Here is a 25,307-nt window from a genome sequence, read left to right on the forward strand (position 1 = left end):
CAATTTGAAATATTCAAAGCCAAATAATGGGAAAAATTTCCATTTTTCGAAGATAACTTAAATAATATTTTTTCAAGTATACAATTAGACCTTTCAAAAAATAATAATAAAAAGTTTCTAGCATGAAAATTAAGCGACTTACAAAAAAATGTCGGTACCTGCTTTTCTCTACGAAAAAATCAGTGAAAACAACCCCCTAACTACCTTCCTAATTCAAAATTGGTCTACCCCTTTCTGTAGTTCCTTTTATATTTATATTATCAATACACTCAAGGAGTTTGACCTAATTAAAATGCCTAATTTTGGAAAAATTGGAGTTTAAAGAAAAATTGATTTTTTGCAATTTGGTGTTTTTCACCTTTTACTTCAAAATATCTCCGAAAATACTGAATATATGAAAAAAATTATAAACCATTAAATTGTAGCTTTTTTAATGACTAAAATTACTCTCTGCATGGATTTTCATTACAGTGCATAGTTAGCCAGATATAGCTGTTTAAAACCTCTATTTACCAGCAAACACCCCCTTATTCGAGCCCTTTAAACCCGCCCCAATTAAAAACTAAGGCATTTTACGGAATTTAATTTACACAGTCTTTTAGCTCTTTAAAAATCCTACAAAATCATTTTTGAGGGGTCTTATTACTGAGAGGGTATCAAAGTTGTTTTCCTACGAAGGTAATTAAATCCATTTACTAAGGCTGAAAATCAGTAAACAGTGAGATATAATATTTTTCCAAAATTAGGCATTTTAACTAGGTTAAACTCCTTGAATGTATTGATAATATGAAGATAAAAGAACTACAGAAAGGTGAAGACCAATTTTGAATTAGGAAGGTAGTTAGGGGGTTGTTTTCACTGATTTTTTCGTAGAGAAAAGCAGGTACCGACATTTTTTTGATTATAAGTCGCTTAATTTTTATGACAGAAACTTTTATTATTTTTTTTTGAAAGGTCTAATTGTATACTTGAAAAAATATTATTTAAGTTTTCCTCGAAAAATGCGAATTTTTCCCATTATTTGGCTTTGAATATTTCCAAATTATGCATTTGACGAAAAAAGCTAACTTTTAACATGCCGCATCTCGGTTTGTATTGGTCTTAAAGATATTATTGGAAAAGAATTTTGTTTGTGTTACTAAAAGATACAATTTTGGTATGTACAGTTTTTTTATTAAATGCATATTTTTCGAGATATTCTCAAAAGTCAGTTTTTTCGTCGAAAAACTGTTATTTTCAAGCGCGAATAACTCGAAAAATATTAGTTTAACGAAGAACATTTTTTTCTTAGAATCACTTTTTACATCGAAGTACATGGTTAAAATGTAATAAAAAATTCCCACCCCCGAGTTGGGGCGGCAACCACCCCCAAGGTTTTAGCGTATGATAGCGGCATGATATAGAAAATGATACTTGGACTATTTCTTGCCTTCTGTGAAAATTTCAAGTATGCTGGACGAAAAAATTGCGAGCCAAAATGCTTCATTTCCTCAATCGACTATTGGGGCCGACAGACCGGTTCTGTCCCGTCATACAGCTGACCGACTATAATAACTTTTATTTTATTTTTATAACTCCCTTTGTTGGTGGGACGAATTATTATCTAATATCTTATTTTTGCTGGTCTTTTGAGTATTTTGATGTAAGTACGGTCATTAATGAGTAATATGTCCTGTTTCCTGTAATGATCCTGGCTGCCACGTCCTTTTCATATTTATTTTCAGATGTTATGATCGCTCCCAGGTACTTGAATTTTTTGACGACTTCAAAGTTGTATTCATTAATTATTACGTTTGGTCTAACCCTTGGTCTTGGGTTCTTCGTAACCACCATGTACTTGGTCTTGTCCTCGTTGGCCTTAAGACCAACTTCCTTGGTTCCGTTCTCGAATAGAGTGGAAACTTCTTTTACATCTCTAGTGGATTGTGCAATTGTGTCCACGTCATCCGCAAATGCCAATAGTATTTTTGATCCTTGGGCGGCAAATCCGTTTGCCAGTTGCGGCTGAACTTTTCTTACTGCATGTTGCAGTGCGAAGTTAAACAGCGGGGGGGGGGGGGCGAGAGGATCTCCTTGTCTAAGCCCGGTGTCAATGAGGAATTCCTCCGACGTGGTGCTGCCAATTCTGATCCGTGCGGAAGCGTTCTCCCTACTCACCTTTGCCAATCTTACCAGCTTTCCAGGTACTTCCATTTCTACCATGGTCTCCCACAATGCTTCTCTGCTAACAGAATCGTAAGCTTGTTTAAAGTACAAGAAGATTTGATGTACATCGCGGTTGAATTCCCAGTTTTTTTTCTAACACCTGGCGTAGGACGAAGATTTGGTCTATGGTCGACCTTGCCGGTCTGAATCCGCTTTGGTAGTCGCCTAATATTGTGATAACAGTAATTGTTATACTCATAGGCGCGCCAAATATTTCCAAGTGAGTCAAGTTCGATTTCTTGTTATAGATAATTGATTTTTAGTAATTCTAATGTGACACAAAATCTAGGCATTGGATAAAAAAGTTTATTTGAAGAAAGTGTATTTTTTTGTTCTTCTTAATAGGACCACAGGTTTGTTTTTGTAATATTTTATTTAATTATGATAGATTAACTTCCACATACTTACATATTTCTCAAATTGGGCTCTGTACCACCATTCTTTAGTATATTGCGAATATTATGTGCCAAATATCTCGACAAAATATTTAAAAGTAATGTTGCAATCTTGGACTGCGTTTTCCGCGCGATGATGTTGCCTCTTTGATTTACCTTCCTCGTTTCTTATAACGTCATTTCATGAGAACACTCCTTATTTTAAAAGACTTAGGGCCGGTTGTTCGAACGCTAATCAACAATGATCATTATTAAATATTTAATTACTGTCACCAAAACTGTCAATGTCAACTTTGTTTGGGTTGCTGAAAACATAATTAATTACAATTATGAGATTTATTATTAATTATGTTAATAATTATTGTTATATTAATTGATTATAATCTCAGAATTGTAATTAATTATGTTTTAACAATTGACATTGACAGTAATTAATTATTTGATAATGATCATTGTTGATTAGCGTTCGAACAACCGGCCCTAAGTTTTTAATCTAATAGCACATAAAATAACACAAAAATGTTGCTCCACAACCTACCAGATTGAAAACAATGGGAACCTTCTCTGGTTACACCTCCGAGGCTTCTAAAATTTGCAAGCCATAACGGATGCTGAGACTAAAGAAAATGAGGGAATTTTACAATTTATAATTTACGTCTCATCTGCTCAGCGCGGTAAAGTTCCAACGAGAATGGTTCCCTTCGTACTCCAATCAGAGTAAACATGTAAATCAAAAATGAATAACCATTTTAATTTCGTTGTAACACGAAACTACAGCCGCATCATATTCTAGTTCAATAAGAGAGTGCTGCAAGCACTTCTACCGGTTTCGAAACTTATTAGTCTCTCATCAGGAGGCACATATACTGCTCTCTCTGACCCAAATAGGACAAACCCCGGCGTGCTGTCACGAATTGCAACGAACGAAATGGCATGGAACCCTTGGAAGTGTAACCAGACAAGGTTCCCATTGTTTTTAATCTGGTAGGATGTGGAGCAACATTTTTGGTGTTGTTTTACGTTCTATTAGATTAAAAACTTAGTCTTTTGCTGACAGTTGCCGCTAGGACATCCATGCCATTTCGTTCGTTGCAATTCGTGACTGCACGCTGGGGTTTGTCCTATTTGGGTCAGAGAGAGCAGCATATGTGCCTCCCGATGAGAGACTAATAAGTTTCGAAACCGGTAGAGGTGCTTGCTGCACTCTCTGATTGAATTAAAATATGATGCGGCTGTAGTTTCGTGTTGCAACGAAATTGAAAATGGTTATTAATTGTTGATCTTTATTTTAAATTCGAATATATTCTTTAATGTCGGTAAAATCATTGATACTTTGTTTTCTGGCACTGTCAATATTTTATAGGCCCGCTCTTTAAACATACTAAAAAAACCATAAAAATGAAACACGCCATGCTTCCGACCCCAAAAGCCATTTTGCCAACATAACAATAGATAAGCATGTTCGGTTAGCGTATATATATTCTCCGCAGTGCAGAATTCCAATGATTCAACGTGTCCCTGAGGCTCCATATTTCATCATTAGGCCTCACAATGGTGTAAAGTGGTCATTTGACGTGTAGAACACGGCGAGGGAGGAGGCATCTGTCCCAAAAGAGGACAACACACGGCACCATGGGGAAATGTTTTCTTATATATCAGAATACGTTCGTAGAAAAGGGTGGAATGACGCACTAGACTTATTCTTAATAACGTATATTGAAAATTGATTAGTTTTGAACTTATGTTAATTAATTTACTAACAGAACGATAGAAAGTTTTGTACAGAGTAGCAAAATAGTCCCAACCTTTAAATGGATCTACTAGAGTAGCAGTTCTAAGATTTACTTCCTTAGTTCCTTACCAGGAACCCCTTATAAAAATTTAAATATATCGGGGAACCCCCTGAGCGGTCTTTAATGAGAGTAGACAAACAGTACTATGTGGTCGTTGTTAAAATTTTTTAATAATAGTGAAAAAAAATCCTGCGAAAGTAAATGCGAAGCGCTTAACAAATATGTAGGGTCAACAAGATAAGATAAGCATGGAAGAAGGTAAAAAACGTGAAAATAACTAATAGAAAATATACGTGTAGAATAGACTTGAAGAAAGATCTTGCATCGAAAATTACTCACAACTGCCGACGGAAACAAGACCGCATTTCACAAACACTATAACAATAACATATGAAGTGGAATACGATGAAGACCATGAAATAACAGTATAGGAAGTCCAAGATGCAACATAAACTCGAAACACAAAAATCGAAAGGTATATGGACCATAAAGTATACCGAACGAATTACTAAAACAAATAATTGGACTTCGTAAGTCCTAGGTTTTTACTTAAAGTGATCGAACGTAGAACCGGAAGTCATTATTTGAACTCTTCGTGTAACTTTGCGTCGATTGATATACAATTTCACTAATTTTGAGTCATTTTTACTAAACTTTCGGTCATAATTAGTGTGACCAACTAGCCCGAAAAATCCGGGACATGGCCCGAATCACGAAGTCGTGTCCCGACGTCCCGGACAAGGGTTCCAGGCCATCCGAATTTTCCAATTCCATTTTGAAATTTTTAATACTTTATTCTTCTAAGAATTCACATCAAATTGAATTGGTGGGACGAAAAAAAGCCTACAATTTCTAGAGTGTTATATTAATACCACATTCAAAACGTATGCATTTTATATCGTATTATAGTTCTACAAAAACTCAAACTCTGGACTTTTTCCGGTTTCTGTATTTTAATTATTATTCTCTTCTGAAACGATGATTTAAAAACATGAATATCAAATAATGATAATTATATTTTAACCCAAGGTTCAATTTACATGGAAATTCTACATTAGTTGATTTTCTAATTTTTCGTTTTTAGAGAACGATTTCCGGATTGGAAGTCGAAACATCAAAAACTAACAAAAATGTAATTATCATTACAACCCATTCCATCAAAAAATTTTTTGTCCACATAAAAATGTTAAATAATAATCTATACAATTTCTATCTATTTCTATCAATTTCTATCAATTTTACTAGCTATATAATTTCAATCTATACAAAACCGGGAAAAGTCCCGGATTTTAGGTAGTTTTTTCGGCCTTGTCCCAAATTTGACTAAATTGGAGTTGGTCACACTAGTCATAATTATTTAAATGGAAATCATTTCACAACCGGGAGAATCAAGCTTGACTTGTCAATACTCTTCGATTGAGATGTTACCGGTTACCGGCCTTCTTGTTAGAACTTTTTAACCGGAAATTATATAAAAAGCAAAAGTATAAAGTTCTTATCTTGCTGAGGCCCGTCGAATAATATATCGCTTGTATTATTCCGGTGACTTTAAAACAGTACTTCCGGTTGCATTTATAAAACCGGAAGTCCTAGGTAAATTTCGCACCTTTAGTACCATCCTTGGATTATAAGCTTCCATTCGACACCTCATTTGTAATTATACCTATTATAGTGACAGAGGAGTTATATTCGCGGCCGGACGGAAAGACGGTCATGAAACCAGTAGTATATTTGTTCTCTTCTTGCGAAGGCGCGTCGAATAATATATCACTTGTACTATTCCGGTGACTTTAAAACAGTACTTCCGGTTGCATTTCTAAATCCAGAAGTCCTAAGTCAAATTTATCACTTTTATTACTATCCTTGAATTATAAGCTTTCATTCGACACCTCATTTGTCATTCTACCTGGTATAATGACGGAGAAGTTGAGTTTAAGGCCGGACGTGGATAATTCAACGTTTTCACATTTTTTCAAAATTGGGTGAAAACAACATTGCCCACAATTGCTGGCGTATGTTTTCATCTTAATCTATAAAGGACATGACTTTTACCATTGAAGCGGAAAAAACACATATTAGCAACATCTACAAAAAAGTAGATAGAAAGAATTGTTCAAACCACAGGAAGGCAAATTATCAAATTCGCTCTTTGACTAAGACTGTATGGAAAAATAATAAAAAATGAAATTGAAAAGGAGATTATAGGTGCAGAACAAAACGGCTTTCGTTCAGGCAGATCCTGTGTGGACCGCATATTTTCTCTAAAGCAGGTCAAAGAAAACTTTCAACCAATATAGTATTTATAAATCTGATAAAGGTCCAAGATAATGTACAACTTTCAATGCTCTGGGTAGCAATGGAAAAACAAGGAATAACTAAAAAAAACATAAAAGCAGTACAATAGACAGCAGTACAAAACTGGAACAAACCAACTAGAGAAATTTTGGAGAAATAAGTTCTGTAATATTTACTTTCTTATCTTTATATTATCTATGGTATTTCATTTCTCTTCTATATCTTTCGCCAAAAGTTTTTCGTATTCTCCATTTGAACGTGGTGTTGTTTGCTTTGTTTTATCTTCTTCCTGCGAATATTACATCTGAGCATAAGATGTAATGATCACTGCTGCATCTTGATCACTTCTGCAGTAGTAGTTTCTTGTCACACACATATTGTTCAAAAACAGAAAGTATCTATGTAACCACAAAATATTTTTGTATTTTAATATATTCTTACTTTGCATATACATACTATGCACACAAACAATAATACAAGTATACCATTTTGAATAGAAAATAAAATTTTTTTTACTTATTATTTCAGATGGGACACATGGATGGTTTGGAGATGTTAGATCCCATATCGTCTTCGTCTATGACCACATTAACACCCATGTCTGAAACTCCAACGCATATGCATTCCTATGGAATGAATCATGTTATGAATCATCATCACCACGGAGGACCATTATCAGGTCACAGTGCTCCAGGTAAGATTATTGCTCTAATTATTATAGTCTATTATTCATTCTCTGTCATTCCACTTAGTCTTCAGTATTCAAGTATTCATATACAAAACGGCTTGTGAACAAACTGGATGGTTACCAACCTTGCGAACAGGCTGAGTTCCGCTCCAGACACAGAACCAATGATCATATACAACTTATTAAAATGCTAATAAAAAAGTGCACACCAGCCTATCTTCTTTTTGTAGGCAATAAAAAGACGTTCGATATTATAAATCATCATAAAATTAGTCCGTTCTTTAACGGTAAAATATTGCAAAAACCTCTAAATTGTAAAGAACCGCTTGGATTGACATGAAATTTGGCATACACATAGCTAACAAGTCAAAGAAAAAAAGTGATATTGTGCCGATATGTGCTTTTGCCCTGGGGGTGGTTTTCACCCCCTGTTGGGGGTGAAAAAATTTTCGTCCAAAGAAAGTCAGGAAATGGATAAACTGGCTAATTCTAAGTAACTTTTGTTCTATAGAGTTTTTTCACTAAGTCAATACTTTTCGAGTTATTAGGCAGTGAATATGTTCATTTTTTCAACAAAATGACCACGCTTTTAGACGGTTTTTCGCAAATAACTCAAATAGTAAGTATTTTGTCGAAAAGACATTCTTAGCAAGAATATAGCCTGTAAAATATAGCCTGTAAAAAATTTAAAAAAATGGTGTATACATAACGTTTCTACACCTAGTAGAAGCAGAGTTATAGCTAATGAAAAATAGGTTCATATTCGTCAAATTCCAAATGAAATACTTTAACGTGAAATAACCAAAAATGAAGCACATTTCGGGGAAAACTCATTACAACTTATTTAAAGTGTTTAAAAAAAGCTTCATTTTTGTTTTATAAAAAAAATTTCTAGCATCAAAATTAAACAAGTTACTCTCAAAATAAAGTTAGTCCCTTTTGGTTTTGGTAAAAAAATCGAGAAAATCGCCCCCTAATTAGTATCTTAAATGAACTTAATTGTTACGACTTCATAAGTTTCTTGACTCCTGTATATATTGTTTATATGATCTGTAAGTTTCATCGGTTTAAAGTCCTTATTATTGAAAGGGCTGTAGTTAAAAGGGGTTAAACGAGTCACTGATCACGAATGTATGCAAATTTAGAAACACCAAATCTTAATTAATTTTTGTCCTACAGAAAAACAAAAAAATACATGATATTCAGAAAAGCAAACCTAACTTTTTTTGTTTTTCGAGATTTTTGGTATCTCTAACAATTTTTAAGTTATTTTGAAAAAAAGCATATTTTTCAAAATTAAAATTTTTAAAAATTTTAGTTTGAAACCAAATTTTTTCAAAAATAAGCACTTTGAATCGATGAAACTTACAGATCATATAAACACAACATAAGTAAAATAATTTGAGGAGCGGTAACGATTAATTTAATTTAAGTTGCTAATTAGGGGGTGGTCTTCCCAATTTTTTTTTGCAATAATAAAAGGGACCAACTTTATTTTGAGCGTAACTTGCTTAAATTTAATGCTATAAACTTTCTGTAAAAACAGAAATAAAGCTTTTTTTAAACACTTTAAAAAGTTATAATACGTTTTCCCCAAAAAGTGCTTAATTTTTAGAATTTTTTAGATTTTAAATAGAATCCTAAAGATATCGTGGGTTTTCGCATACTTCCAATGAAGATGTTCTCCAAATGATGAATTCAAAACGTCTGCTCATAAACATCATAAAGAGGAGAAAAACAAAATACTTCGGCCATACAATTAGAGGACATAAATACCATCTACTTCGTCTTATAATACAAGGAAAAGTAGAGGGAAAGAGATGGATTGGTCGAAAGAAACTTTCATGGTTGCGTAATATTAGACAATGGTGTGGTTCCACGGTAGAAGAATTATTTCGCGTAGCAGCCGATAGAGAGAGAATTCAGGAACTTGTAAACATGATGACGGCCAACGTCTGAATACGGACACGGCACCTGAAGAAGAAGAAATATACTAAGATGGGCAGGACATGTGATATGGAGTAACGAAAACTGCCTTATTATGTGTTTATGAAAAGTAAATAAGGTGTTTTGAGAAAGACCAGAGGAAGAAGGTCTGTAGAACGTCCTAGAAAAAAAGTGGAAAAATGCAGGATCTGGAGAAAATGGGAGTAAGATAATGGAAAATAGTGGTATACGATCAACCGACAAACATAGAAGGCAATAGTAAACGCGTCAAAGTCCCACGAAGAGTGTCAACGCCATTGATGATGATGTACTGGAATATATGTTCAATCGAATGAAACTAGAGGAAAATAAGGGAAATAATAAACATGGAGAGGATTTGAATCACCTAAGATTTGCCGATGAGGTCTTTTTAATATTGAAGCTACAAAAATGCTAGAAAGGCTCTATGAAAAGTCAAAAACAATTAGTTTTAAAATTGTCAACTCAAATAAAAAATGTATGACTTTGTAGTCAGCGATAAAGTTCAGATTGAAAGCCATACCATCGACCATGTCTGATAGCTTAGAAATATCTAAGGCATGAGATTCGCTGAGACCGAGTTAGACACATGAAATAGACACCTGAAATCAGACACCTGAAATACAAATAAGGTTATGTTTCACATGGGCTGCCTTTGCTAGATTGCAAAACATTTTAAGTCTACATAATATTCCAGTTTGTTTAAAAAGAAAGGTTTTAACCAATGTGTTTTATTGGTTCTTACACATGGTGCAGAAAGTCTAACTCTGACAAAAAAAAACAATAAATAAAATAAGAGTTGCACAACACAATATAGAAAGATCAATATTAGGTATTACCATCAGAGATAAAAGACCAAACCTAGAAATAGGAAGAACAGGAGTCATGGATGCAGTTGAAACAATACCTATGGCTAAATGGGTTTAGGCAGACATCTTGTCAGATTGACGGATAATAGATGAATCAGAAAATTTCTGGGATATTGACCAATACAATAGGCATATCGAAGCTGAGGACGACCACCTACTAAATGGACAGATGATATAAAGCGCATCACCACAAATTAGATGCAAGAATCTTAAGATAGAGATAGGTGAAAATTTTACTTACGTTCAGTAGTGGACAAACATAGGCTAATTGTTGATGATTCATATGCAGACTTTAGAACTTGTTGTTGAAAGGCAATGGCTCTGTTGTTTTCTGTATGTATCTGTTCATCAAATACATAATTCCATGTGATATATTTGTCTTTATTTTATTTAATTTCCTTTTCTTGTTCTAGGTCATCATCCAGGTCATCACGGCGGCCACCCTGGAGCACATCACCCGGCGATGGCAGCGGCAGCTGCAGCTGCGGCCGTCGCCGGACTCCATCCCGATGCCGACACGGACCCCAGAGAATTGGAAGCCTTCGCCGAGAGGTTCAAACAGAGGAGGATCAAGCTGGGGGTCACTCAGGCCGACGTAGGTAAGTTACAAGGCAAGTTCGGTTTCAATTGTTTCTATTACTATGAATCATAAGTTGACATCACAAACAAATAGAAAGTTAATCGGGAATATAAATATTAATAAAATGTTTTTCTTGTTATAGTACATGTAAAATTACAAAAATTAAATACTATGTTTGAATGACTCTATTCTTTTCTGTTTACAGACTGTCTTTAGGAGACAACAACTTGTAATAGCTTCTTAGTAAAAGTTTCGTATAATATTATAGGTATATATTATAGGTATATAGTCGAACCCGCTTATTGGAATAGCCTTCGTTCCAAGCAAAAGTATTCTTATAACCGGGATATTCTAATAACCGATCATCGGGACCTCAAAGTTCTATTTCTTAAAGCGGGATATTCCTATAACAGGTATTCTATTAAGCGGGTTCGACTGCATGTACAACTTGGACTTGTAAGTCCATGGCTTCCACAAACGTGGTTATTTTTATTTCCATAAATTTTTTTCGTTCCCTTGCTTTTCTTCCAATATATTTCTCTTATTTTTGATCAATATTGCTATATTTTTTCAACCATTTTTTCTTTGAATGTCCTCTTCTTTTTCCCCATTTCTTCTGCCTTGTTTTAATATTTTGGTTCTCCGGCATCTCCATACTATACCCTTACCTCGTATAGTTACATAACTACTGGTTTTTCAGACATCCTCATTATTTTTTTATTTTTAATCTTTTCCAAATATTCTATTCCGTCTTAATCCGTCTTTATCTCTACTTTTTTTTCTTCTTACTGGTTTATAATCCACGTTTGGCTGGCATACGTCACTGTGGGTCAGATTATTGGTAGACTTGTAGTTTAGATGGTCTTTCTGAACAAATTTCTGCTTTCAGTATTTAACTTAGTTATCATATTGCTCTGCTCCACTTCCTTATTCTTTTGTTTACCTCTAACAAAAGGCCTTGCATGTCCATGGCTTCCAAAAACTTTTCTCCTCTGGAGGTTCCCCTTCATTCTTTTCGGTTCTTTGCTTTTTCTCTCCAATCTCTTACATCTATTTCTAAAAATTCTTGCTTTACTGCTTCCAAGCTTCCAACTATTTCTTCTTTGGACATCCTCAGTTTTTCTCCATTTCTCCATCCTTCAATACTGTTTTAATATTTCGGTTCTCTGTAATTCACATAATGTGACCCAGTCATCTTGCTCTTTTGGTTCGTATATTTGCCGTGATTGTTGATTTTCCATACATCAACATTATTTCCATACATCAGCTAAAAAAGTCTACTACCAGAACCGTCTGGGAAACCCCAAAAGTCTTGCAAAAAAACTTGGTCCATAATAAACGATCTTCGAAATACAACCCACACTGCTCAAACATTTTCCCTTCCACACCCTAAAAATCTAAATGAATACTTTGTTAATGTGAGTAAAAATATTACATCAACTATTTTGCCACAACAAGATCCCATTTCATATCTCCCTAATTCAAGAAAGGTCTCGAATTCATTCTTTATAAAACCAGTCGTTAAATCTGAACTAATCCAAACAATTAATAGTATCAAAAGCAAATCTTCCTGTAGTACTGATGGTCTATCGATCAAAATTTTTTCTAATCTTCCAGAAAATGTGTTAGAAGTCCTCATCTCACTAATTAATGATTCTTTTGAGAAAGGTAAATTTCCAGAGTGCCTGAAGACAGCCATCATTATTCCTCTTCATAAGGGTGGTGAAATATCTGATACCTGCAATTACAGACCTATTGCACTACTACCGGTACTCTCCAAAATTATTGAGAGACTCATAAAAGCCCTCCTTTCTAGTTGAAAACAACATTTTATCACAAAATCAGTTCGGCTTTTTAAATAATAAATGCACCACTGATGCCATGTTTTCTGTACTACATGTGGTTTATCAAGCACTGAACAATAATCTTTACACTGCCACCGTTTTTTGTGACTATGCCAAAGCTTTTGATTGTGTAAATCACAACATTTTGATAAAAAAACTAAATTTCTACGGAATTCGAGGCATTTCTTTAGATTGGTTCCAATCTTACTTGGAAGATAGGAAACAACTGGTTAGAGCAAATGATAAAGACTCTAGTCTCAAAAACATTGTATGTGGGGTACCTCAAGGTTCAGTATTGGGTCCTCTACTTTTCCTTATCTTTATTAATGACATCACTAATTTAAAATTCGATGGAAACATCTTTCTTTTTGCTGATGATACCAGTATCACTTGGAGCAACTCAAATATTGCAACTCTTCATGCTACTATAACTTCTGATCTACTTACAATAAAAACCTGGTCTGACTCAAATTTACTCTCGTTTAATGTAGATAAAACAGTAGCATTGTCTTATAAAGGAGCTCTTCAACCCTTACCTCTTAATAACAGCCAGATCAGTACCGTTGATTCTGTTAAATTTCTTGGCATTTTTTTAGACAGCAACCTTAAATGGTCCCTCCATATCGATTTGTTACGGAAGAAACTCTCTTCAGCCTGCTATGCTATAAGATCTGTTTCGAATGAACTCAATTTAGCATCTTCCAAAATAACATATTTTTCTTTGTTCGAGTCACATCTTCGTTATGGTCTTCCTTTTTGGGGTTCTGGTACAGCTGCCCAATTCGATGTTATTTTCAAATTACAAAAAAGAGCTATAAGATATCTGTTTGGCCTCAGAAGAACAACACACTGCAGAAGTTACTTCAAAGATCACGGAATTTTAACCCTTCCATCTTTGTATATTTTAGAAACTGTTTGCTTAATTCGTAAACATCTACATGTCTTTCCACCAAGACCTAATCATCACTACTTCACGAAAAATTATACGTTTGACGTCTATTTGCCGACCCCGTCCTCGGAGTTAGTAAAGAAATCGATATTATATTCCGCAAAAAAAATATACAACCATCTCCCTCTACAACTAAAATCTGCACCATCTTTTCCCAAATTCCGTAAACTGACAAAAGCCTACCTGTCTGAAAGACCATATTATTCAGTAGAAGATTATTTTAGTCAATAACTAAGAAATTACAGTACCCTTTGCACAAGTAGTATTTTTATTATTTTTTATCTATATTTGGGTGTCATATGCAGCAGCTTAAATTTTTAAATTTTAAACCTTTTTTATTAATTATTAGGTAGACTATGGATTTGCAATTTATTTAAATTTTTGCAATTGATTATTTCTGTTTTAACTTCGATTTATTTTATTTAACTTATTGACGATTTATGTAATTTTAGTAAATTGGATTGTTACTGTTTTGTTTTTTTTTTACTATTTATAAGCTTTGTCGATAAAATTGTAAAATTTTTCATGGCAATAAAGCATATTTCTATTCTATTCTATTCTGTTATTTCTTTGTCTGTCTGTCTTTTCCAAATATTCTTTGCAATTTCTATTTTCCGAAGATTTTTTCACATTTCTTTCCCAGATCTCTACTTTCTTTTCTTCCTGCTGGTTCATAATATAAATAAGTTTGGCTAGCATATATCACTTAGTGAGTTGTTTTAAACCTCTATTCACCGTCAACTCTGTTGAAAAGCTTCAGTCCATTGTTACCCTATTCCTCTTGTCATTCTCACTACACTTACTGGTATTTCTAATGTTCTTATGGTTTCATATATAGCTTCGGTTTATGGAGCTGTATGCCTGTTTAAAATCGATAAATATCATATGTATCCTTTGTACTTACTAAGAACCAATTTTGTGTGTGCCAATTCATTTAAAGCTGGCTCTTCCCACGTCCCTTCTGCATCTTCTTGCCAATTTCCATTCACCTATCCCCTATCTCCTCTTGATCATCTATATTTAGCAGATCTTGGAAGTATTCGGCTTATCTGTTTAATTTTTCTGTTACTTCTTCTAGAAATAAACGTTTTTGTTTTTGCAATACTCTGAGTTTCTTTAATTTGCGTGGTAGAAATTGTTTACCTTTTTGTTTATGTATGTTTCTTCTAGGTTTTTCAGTTTTTCAGTTTTCCTAGCTGTTTTCTTGTCTTTTTTGTTCAAATTTTTAAGCACCAATTTTTCTAGCCAATTAGTTTTCGATCCTATTGGGTATTTTCTCTGTATCTTTTTAGTTATGCCCCGTTTCTTCTAGCCAAAATATTCCTACATTCACACAATTGTGTCATTTGTATATTTAATGGTATTTATCAGTTTTAAAATAATTTATACACCATATTCTAAGTTATAAATAAAAAGCATATTTACATTTAAGGATTCTATCTGAATATAACTTAAAAAACAGTGTAGACCAGGGCGCATCTGTAAAAATATTAGTACATTTGGACGTTGAGAGGTGACTCATTTTTTTTGCAGAAATTGCTTGAAAATAACTCAAATAATAATATTTGAGTTATCCTACCTCTCAAAAAGGTCCGGAACATTGTTTAAATAATCAAAATGTCAAAAAATGAAGGAAACATTCGATTTTTTTCTTCGTTTTTGATTATAACTTTAAAGGTATTAATTTTTGAGAAAAGTTGTACTGACATAAAAGTTGCGTAATTAAATTTACTATAATATAGAATAAGTTAAAAATTTAAAAAATAGTCACCCTTGTTGCAAAATAGCAATAATTTCGAAAAAACCATACAAAAACAAGTATTCGCATTTTACTTTTTTCAACCATTTTTGCTATACTTAGGACCTTCATATTTCACCCAGAAAAACTTTATGATATAGTTAAACAATACTGTAAATTTCATTAAGATCAGTTTAATAGATTTTGCAAAATAAATTTTGCAATCCAGCTCTCGCAAAAAAAATTCATTTTTTCAAAATGTTACAGGACTGAAAATAAAGCAGACAGCAAGTTGAATTTTTTTTTGCTTATAGAAGTGTACTGTACCTTTCATTTGCAATCTGCAATCGATTAACTACCACGGCGCCAGGAATTTTTTTAAATAAACATTAATTATTGGTGCTACGCGCAGGACAGCGGATAGTTTGCTCTGATTGGGCATTCCAGTGACCTTTGATAATGATTGATACATTTTAATTTTTATTACATTTCGATATCAATAAATAAATTTGTTTATTGCAAAATAAAAACACATACTCTATCCTTTGAAATAACACTTTTTTTAGCAAAAACTTTCTTTGTTCATATATTTTAACTAAGTGAATAAAAGTTTATTATTTTTAAACATATGCAATTGTTTAAACAATATTTCACAAACAATGATAAAATTAGTTTAATTTTTGTGGAATTAAAATATTAAAATACAACAAAATATAGAGTAAGAAAATAATATATTAGATAAAGATTGAAAGAAATTTTGGTGGAAATCAACTTGTGTGAATCGAACACCGCTGTCCTGCGCGTAGCACCAAAAATTAATGTTTATTTAAAAAATTTCCTGACGCCGTGGTAATTAATTGATTTTAATTTTGTGAATTGCAAATGAAAGGTACAGTACACTTCTATAAGCAAAAAAAATTCAACTTGCTATCTGCTTTATTTTCAGCCGTGCAACATTTTCAAAAAATGAATTTTTTTTGCGAAAGGTGGATTGCAAAATTTATTTTGCAAAATCTTTTAAACCGATTTTAATGAAATTTACAGTGTTGTTTTACTATATCATAAAGTTTTTCTGGGTAAAATATGAAGGTCCTAAGTGTAGTATAAATGGTTGAAAAACGTAAAATGCGAATACTTGTTTTTGTATGGTTTTTTTTCGCAATTTTTATTTTGCAACAAGGGTGATTATTTTTTAATTTTTAACCAATTCTATGTTGTAGGAAATTTAATTATGCAACTTTTATTTTAGTACAACTTTTCTTATAAATGAATAGCTTTAAAGTTATAATCAAAAAACCAATAGAAAAATAAAATTTTTCCTTCATATTTTGACATTTTGATTATTTAAACAATGTTCCGGACCTTTTTGAGAGGGAGGATAACTCAAATATTATTATTTGATTTATTTTCAAGCAACTTCTGCAAAAAAATTTGAGTCACCTCTCAACGTCTATCCTAAAACCGATGCGCCCTGGACTAGTGGGGACAACACACAACGTTGCTTGACTTAATCTAGAATGTCCGTTGTGAGTTGTAAGGAAGTAGGTCTGAATCTTCTGAACATACAGAAAACCAAGATAATTGTAAGTAAACAACAGAATATAAAACCGTCTATATATTACGTAAATAATACCAAACATGAGCAATTTGATCAAGTTGTTTAACTTCGATATCAATTAAATTGTAACACTAAGAGTCATGGCGAAATTAGATCTAGGATAGAGCAGGCCAGAGTCGCTTTAGAAGGATGTCCAAGGTGTTATGTAACAGAGACCTAAAATTGGCATTGAGGATCTGCTTACTTCGCTGCTACGTGTTCTTGGTCTTACTTTATGGTGTCGACTCCTGGACTATGAATAAAATCGATCTAAATCGCTTTGAGGCTTTCGAAATATAGTACTATAGAAGAATTTTAGAAGTTTCTTGGGTGGAGCAGATTCGAAACTCCACAGTTCTAGAACGTCTCAGAAAGACTACTGAGATTATAAAAAGAATCAAGAATCAAGATCTGGAGTATTTCGGACATGTAATGAAAGGTCCCAAGTATAGGTTGCTACAAAATATTATGCAAGGGAAAATAGCAGGTAACCGCAGTCCATGACGAAGACGAATCTCATGGTTGAAGAACTTGCGAGATTGGTATGGTGTTGATACAAGTATGCTATTTAGGGTGGCAGTGAATAAAATTAAGATAGCTAAATGGTAACCAACGTTATGGAGGGACATGGTACATAAGGAAGAAGGTGATTTATATTATATATTCCTGCGGAATTTCAGATATCAATTTGAACTTTTTCGAAACCACGTGATTAAATCTTACATTAGCGGTATTATTTACATACAGTTCTTGTAACAAACAGATGTTCTGGCGTACCCATTTCTCTAAGTATATGCCACGTTTTATCATATTTTACTTTATCTAAGGCCTTGAAGTACTCTTGGGCCTTTTCTATAATTTCACGAATATTAAGAATCTGTTTTCTTGTCCGCTACTTGGGACTACCCATTTGTAATGTATTCTTACGATCTTCAAATCCATTCATAAATTGGATTAAAATATAAAAGCTTTAGGTGTAGTTTCTTAATTATTAAAAAGTCATTTATTTTTTTATGTTGAGTTTCATGCCCAGGCCACTTTACAACACATGCTACTAAAGCTACTAGGATTAAACAAAATAATTAAATTGAGTAAAAATTAAAGTGCTTGTGGAATGAATTATATTTTATTTATGTTAAAATATTTACAATCAAATTTAAAAATGTACCATCGCGTCGATGTTTCAACTTTTGATTATGAATATAACATTGACCGGTGTATCCAAACTATTCGACTCATAAACCTTCATCGTTGCAGGTAAAGCCTTGGCAAATCTAAAACTTCCAGGAGTAGGAGCCCTCTCCCAGTCGACGATCTGCAGGTTCGAATCCCTAACCCTCTCCCACAACAACATGATAGCGCTCAAACCCATCCTCCAAGCCTGGCTGGAGGAAGCCGAGGCGCAGGCCAAAAACAAAAGACGTGACCCGGACGCGCCCAGTGTCCTCCCGGCCGGCGAAAAAAAGCGTAAAAGGACTTCAATCGCGGCGCCGGAAAAACGCAGTTTAGAGGCGTATTTCGCAGTGCAACCGCGACCGTCCGGCGAAAAAATAGCCGCGATCGCTGAGAAATTAGACTTGAAAAAGAACGTCGTCAGGGTTTGGTTCTGCAACCAGCGACAGAAGCAGAAGAGGATGAAGTTTGCTGCGCAACACTGACCGGAAGTAAATTTCGGGTTTCCTGTAAATTAGTGATATAGTGTGATTAACAATGTTCGTCATGAAACGCGCTGAACTGTGCGTGAACGCATCACACGATGCAAAGAGGGAGGTTTCCGTGTAAAATACCGCATTTGGAGATAAAATTTAACCAATTTTTATCACAAAAGAAAGTAATAACAATTCTCAATATATTTAATAACGATTTTAATAACTAAGACGTAAGTTTTATTTTGTCTATATTAATTGTTTGTTTCAAGTGCGACATTTTTTCATTAATTATCGTTTTTTAAGATTAATAATTACGAATATATTTTGTGTCTATAGAAGGACATAACCCTGTTCCTTTTAAAGTTAATTTATCGTTTTTTTTTCTGCAAGAACCTCAACAGGGTACCCGAACAAAAACGAAATAGAGGAATTCAGTGGAACTGCAAGATTTTTGAAAAATCCAGCGATAGGTATATTTTTGAGTGAAGGGGGAGACATTTTTCCGATATTTTTGATTATTTTACTTTCACTCCTAAGCCAGGGTAAGAATCAGAAAACTAGGGGTCAAATAAGATATCGTTTGAAATTCCTTGCGCAATTCCTTATACATTAGACATTCATTTCACCAGTGAAATTACCTGGTAAAAAATGGTTCCATCAGCCGACCACCAAAAATTCCATAAAAATTCCATTTGATTTTTGAGGTTGCTGTGTATACTATAGGGTTATAATCACACCAGTAACGGCAATTTTGTCGATATGTAGAACATTTATAAAAAAAGTATATTCACCGCAAAAGGCCACCATGTGGATCAGCCACAGCTTGCTTATTCATTATTCCATAACACTGTAAACGGTGCAGCGGTCATAATCATTTCCATTAAATTCCTTTACCAAGAGTATTGTTACAAAAGTGACATTACTTTTCTATGATCTTTTAGGCTCTAATGTTTAATTTTAGTTGACTTTATTTATTTTTAATAACTTATCACTAAACAAATGAAAGACACTGAATTTATATCTTTTACTTTACAAACTACGATATCTAATTTATTTATTACACCAAAACTACTAATTTATCTAATTACAAATTCAAAAGTACACCGACGGTTTCAAATTCACCCCTAACTAAATATACAATTTCATTTTCTTTTTATAGAAACATAATCTTTCGCGAAAATTCTGGAAAGAAATTGTATGTTTACATAATACAAGTAAAAGAATAGTACAGAAAAATCAAGAAACAATATCTACATAATAAATCAATAAAACTTCTAGAATGAAAAATAAATATCGAGGTGTGTACCTGTTAAAAAGGTCCCCCTTTTAAATGCATTCACAAACACATAAATTAAATTCAGTAAACAAAAAGGGGTCTGTTAAATTATAATAAATAGGCCTGGAGCTGAAAACAGTCAGGTGACATAATTATGTCACAGTATTGTATGTAGATAGAATAATTTATTCTTCTTCAACATTATTCGTCTTAAACACTAGTTCGGTTGATTCCAGATATAGCTACAGCACTTCAGTTTCTCATTTTTTAGTACCTACATATCCTGATGTCGTTCGATTAATTGCTGAGCTGTCATATTGGCACATTTAATGTTCATATCAAAATACAACGAAACGATATCTATTTTTTCCGGAATGAAATAAAACATGAAAATAAATTTTCAAAAACTAGAAATTAACAAATACAACTGATGTTCAGAACAGAATCCTTAACTTTCGTGTTATTTATGTGTTTATATCATATCTATATATTTAGTATGACAAGTGACCATATAAGCCACTGGCCATATAAGCCACTGGCGTACTGTTTTGAACATTTGACCCCCATTTTTATTAAAAGATGTTGAAGTGATTTTTACCCTGGTTTAAGGGTGAAAGTAAAATAAGTGAAAGTACCGGACATGTAGCATGAGGAAACCATATCGAAAACTAAATTGTCACACTCTTAGAAAATAGAAATAGAGGAATATAAAGGAGGCTTAGGGCGGGTGCCTCAAGGAAAAGACGAAGAAGAAGAAGAAGTACTTCTCTTGTACCTACGCCGTTAAAGAATACCAATTGCTTGGATGATCAGAGCTGTAGAGTACCTAAATCTAAATAAGCATCCTGAAATGTGTTCCACTGCATTCAAAAAAGTACGTACAATTTTTTCAAACTAGTTTTTTACAAATAATTATGAGAGATGCGAAAATACCAGAATCACAGTAAAAATAAGAGCTGTAACAAAAGAATTTAAGAGCTGTCAAACGAGATATCCAAAATTAAAAATTGAAGAACAAATGTTTTGCATGGAAGTAGAATTTTAAAAACGAGTATAAATAAAAAAAATAAAATAAAGATATAGAAATATTGGAAAAAAATGTCAAAGCTCTTTGGGGATCACGAGAAAAAAATAAATTCAAGAAAGTTAAATAACTATAAATTCTGTATAATTCTCAGAATCGTTTGAAATAAGCAGTGGTCTGAAACAAGGGGACGCGCTGTCACCTCTCCTTTTTAATATAATCGTGGAAAAATGAGTAAAAACAGCATAACTTAGAAGAAACTACTGACAGCAAATGGACCAAAATTACTACTAGAATATACGGATGACATTGACATTGTCGAAAACACAGTCATCAATGTGAAAAAGACTTTCAATAAATTTTAGTCTAAAAAGCTTAAAAAAAAACTTTTAGTTAGAGGCTAAAAAAGCTGGTTTAAGAGTAAATGAAGAGAAATCCAAATATATGTGCATTAACAGACAAAACAGATGAGATAGAAGACGGCAAAATTTTACAATAGACCCATATAACTCTGAAAGCGTGTATAGCCTCCACAATACTATTAAATCTAAGAGCCTATCACGAACATCAAACATCACATAAAACCGTGATTAGATCGGTGCTCATGGATTTGTGTGAAACGTGGACGCTGACAAAGGCAATTGAAAGAAGACTTAGATGATTTGAGAGAAAAAACCTAATAAGAATCTTTGCACCTTATCATGACACGAATAGTAACCAATATCGAATAGGAACAAATGCCGAGGTCAAGCAGATGTATAGTGCTAGCGGCGTTGTCCAAAAGGTTAAATCTCAACGTCTAAAATGGACTGGCCATATCGATAGACTTTCTAATAACCGCCTTGCCAAGCTAACTTGGGAGGAAGCTCCGATAGGGAGAGAGATAATATTTATATGGTCAGATTTAAGAACAATGGGGCTACCTACTCACCTAACTATCATGGACGGTTCGAGATGGAAGCGAGTTGTGCAATCAGCCAAGACCTACTCCGGGTTTTAGTGCTAAGAGAAGAAGAAAAATTCTGTAATTATTTCAAAGCAACACAGCGGAATCTCTTAGTTCTAACATAAGACTAGTTCAAAACTGAACAAAATATATAGAAATAGGTTCTGTAAAATATTACGATAAATTCTTGAATGCCAAAGTAACTTTTAGTATTAGGTACTCCATTAAAATGTTACATTTTTTAAGCCATACCTTGCATTTGTTAGAGGAGTCAATTTTATTTCTTTAATGTGTAGGGAGGATCAGTAGAAGCTTAAGTTCAAGTTTTTGGGGTCGCCACCCTTGTCCCCCGATCGCCATCTTGGAAATGAGGTGCAAAGGGGTTTCGCGCTATATCTCGTAAAGTACCAACCATACGGAAAATCTAATAAAACATAAATTGTAGCAACTTAAATTTTCTACAATTTTGTTTGTATTACTTTTTATCGTGAAGTGACCAACAAAAAGATATAAACAAAAATATGTAAAAAAATTTTAACAAGTTTCCTTATGGAGGTTATAACTTTTTTTCCGTTCATTTTAAAATAAAATAAGATTATAGCAATTTTGTAGAGGGTTTTTCAGCGAACAATTTCCACTATAAAGTTGTTTAATTGTATTTATTTATATAGGTTTTACAGCGCTCCAAACTTCACCAGATTCTCGAATGCTCATAGGGACACAATAAAAAAAAGTTCTTCTTCTTCATGTGCCGTGCTCGATTATCGAACGTTGGCTATCAAATTGGCTATAGTAATTTTGTTAACGGCAGCTCGGAAAAGGGATGCAGAGGATCTGTTATACCATTCTCTCAGGTTTTTAAGCCATGACGTTCTTCTTCGACCTGGCCCTCTTCTTCCGTCTACCTTGCCTTGTATTATTAAATGGAGTATATTATATCTCTCTGGGTGTCGCATAACATGGCCAAAATATTCAAGTTTTCGATTTTTAACTGTTCTGACGACTTCTGTGACTTTTCCCATCCGGTGCAAAACAACTTCGTTACGAACTCTATCCACCCAACTTATTCGTAGGATTCTTCGGTATACCCAAATTTCAAAGGCTTCCAATTTCTTGTTAGGCTTCCAAAGTTAGGCTTACTTTTCTATCTATACATATTTTTTATTCATACAATTTATTAAAATTTTAACATTGCTATGCTATTATTAATCTGTTTTTGACCTTTCTCCCCACTATAAAACTTACAACCCTATTGTAATCATATACAACGAAGACAGGAGATTCTTCAGATAACTTTAAGATAATTTAACCCAATTCACTTAGTCCGAAAATGCTTCCTAAGGAAGCTAGAGCTCTTTGAAGATGGCCTCTTGTAATTAGTTATTCTTAAATACCTCCAGAATGCTTCTATTTAGAAAAACAAAAATTGGTACGCGTATTTATCTTCAAGATATAAATCTAATCCATCTATTGCAAATTTCTAGTACCGATCCTAGGCGTCCGTTTTAGGTAGGGCAACGGTTATTTTATGGCATAACTTTTTATCTTTAACTTTTATGCATTTCTGAGACTGGAATATTAAAATGTGAAGAATTCTTGTACTAAAAGGTACTCTTGTTTTAAATCGGTAGGACACACCGTTTTCTAGAAAAATCGATTTGAAAATTTTTCGCTTTATGAATTAAAAAAAAACTGTTCAGAAATACGAAAACTGGTACATTTATTTATATTCCAGAGAGAAATCGATTTCATTAATTGCGAATCTCTAGTACTGGTCATAGGCGTCCGTTTTGGATAGGTCAGCAGTTAGTTAATATCATACATTTCTTGACTTGAATTTTTGAGCATTTTTAACATTAGATTATTAAATTATGAGGTATTCGAATACTAAAAGTTACTCTTACTTTATGTTGGTAAAATACTTCGTTTTTTGTTGAAAAGTTCTGTCAATTTTTTTTCAAATTCCAAAAACGAAAAACTTTCAAATCGATTTTTCTAGAAAACGGTGTGTCCTACCGACTTAAAGCAAGAGTACCTTTTAGTACTAGAATACCTCACAATTTAATAATCCGGTGTCAAAAATGCACAAAAGTTAAGGACAAAAAAGTAATGCGATAAAATACCCGTTGCTCTACCCAAAACGGACGCCTATGACCGGTACTAGAAATTTGCAATGGATGGAATCGATTTATCTCTGAAAAGTAAATATGCATACCAGTTTTCGTTTTTCTAAATAGAAGCGTTCTGGAGGTGTTTAAGAAAAACTAATTTCATGACGCCATCTTCAAAGAGCTCTAGCTCCATTAAGAAGCATTTTCGGACTAGGTGAATTCGGTTAAATTGTCTTAAAATTATCTAAGGAATCTCCTGTCTTCGTTTATCGGTAGAGTTTCTGAACACCCTGTATAGAAAAGGTCCAAGAAGCGGTTTGCCGGTTCAGAAGAAGAATGACGCAACCGCAAAATACAAAATTATTAAGAAGAGCAAAAAACGAATTTTTGATATCAAAATCATAAAGTACAGTGGAACCCCGATAAGTCGGCCTCCGATAACCCGGAAGTCCGGCTAACCCGGATCGATTTTCATCAGATAAAATAAAAATGTTTTCATTTTAACTGAGTTTTTTTACCAAGAAATAAACAATAATGTATACAACTGTACGTAATTTAGATGTACTGGACATAAGTATTTCATTTTTTTGGCAATTATAATTAAGTTTATCTGTAAGAGTACCGTAATTTATTAATTTTTACCATATTCTCCGCCTAAGTCCCGATTAATCCGACTTATCGAGGTTCCACTGTATGATCAAAATTAGTCATTCACCACACCGTGGTCAGGATCTCGAGATACAAGCGTTTTTTGGGGTGTGCCGCTTGTTTATGAAGTAACATAACTTTTTTCCAATTGTATATTTTGACTTAAAATTTTCCCAAAAACTTTTTCATGAATTATATTTTATTGTTGTGTTGGTTAAAATTATAAACTATAAAATTTGTCACTCAACTTTTTTAAGTAAACATGAAACTAACGAAATATGATGATAAAATGTTTAAAAACTAACAGCTCCTTTTTTAATGTGTTTAAACATTTTGGACAAATTCCATTGTTATTTACATACTTCAAAGATGACACAGTAAAATTTTCAAAACGAAATATTTACAGCGATCAAGGATACAGCGAGGTAAATTTGAAAAATCATCAAAACTGATTTTCGGCATTTTTGTATAAAATTTGATTTTTGAACATGTTCCACCAAATCTAGATAAAAATAAACTTCATATTCGGATTCAGCGACCTCGAAAACATAAAAATATACCAAAATTGGTCATTCACCTTAAATTTGATTTTCGCGGTCGGCATAACGATTGCTGCCGCTCGACTAATACCGGGTGTCCATTTATATTTTCCCCCATTTTAACTGCCTAGAACTTCTAAACGGCTCAAGATAGAAATATGCGGTTTTCGCTGAAATGTTTTATTTTAGTAAAAGT

At 33.4% G+C, this 25,307-nt stretch overlaps 1 protein-coding gene across 1 annotated transcript in view; it reads left to right on the forward strand.

Annotated features, from left to right (window-relative positions):
* The window catches only part of LOC114324776 (inhibitory POU protein), a 104,562-nt gene extending 85,911 nt beyond the window's left edge, over positions 1-18,651 (forward strand). Inside the window, exons 3-5 of the mRNA XM_050655451.1 lie at positions 7,217-7,382; positions 10,660-10,809; positions 18,176-18,651. Coding sequence (XP_050511408.1) covers positions 7,217-7,382; positions 10,660-10,809; positions 18,176-18,576 — 717 coding nt within the window. The 3' untranslated portion in view covers positions 18,577-18,651. The remainder of the gene's footprint in view (positions 1-7,216; positions 7,383-10,659; positions 10,810-18,175) is intronic.
* Positions 18,652-25,307: the final 6,656 nt, after the last annotated feature.

This window comes from Diabrotica virgifera, chromosome 7, assembly GCF_917563875.1.
Source record: "Diabrotica virgifera virgifera chromosome 7, PGI_DIABVI_V3a".
Lineage (NCBI taxonomy): Eukaryota > Metazoa > Arthropoda > Insecta > Coleoptera > Chrysomelidae > Diabrotica > Diabrotica virgifera.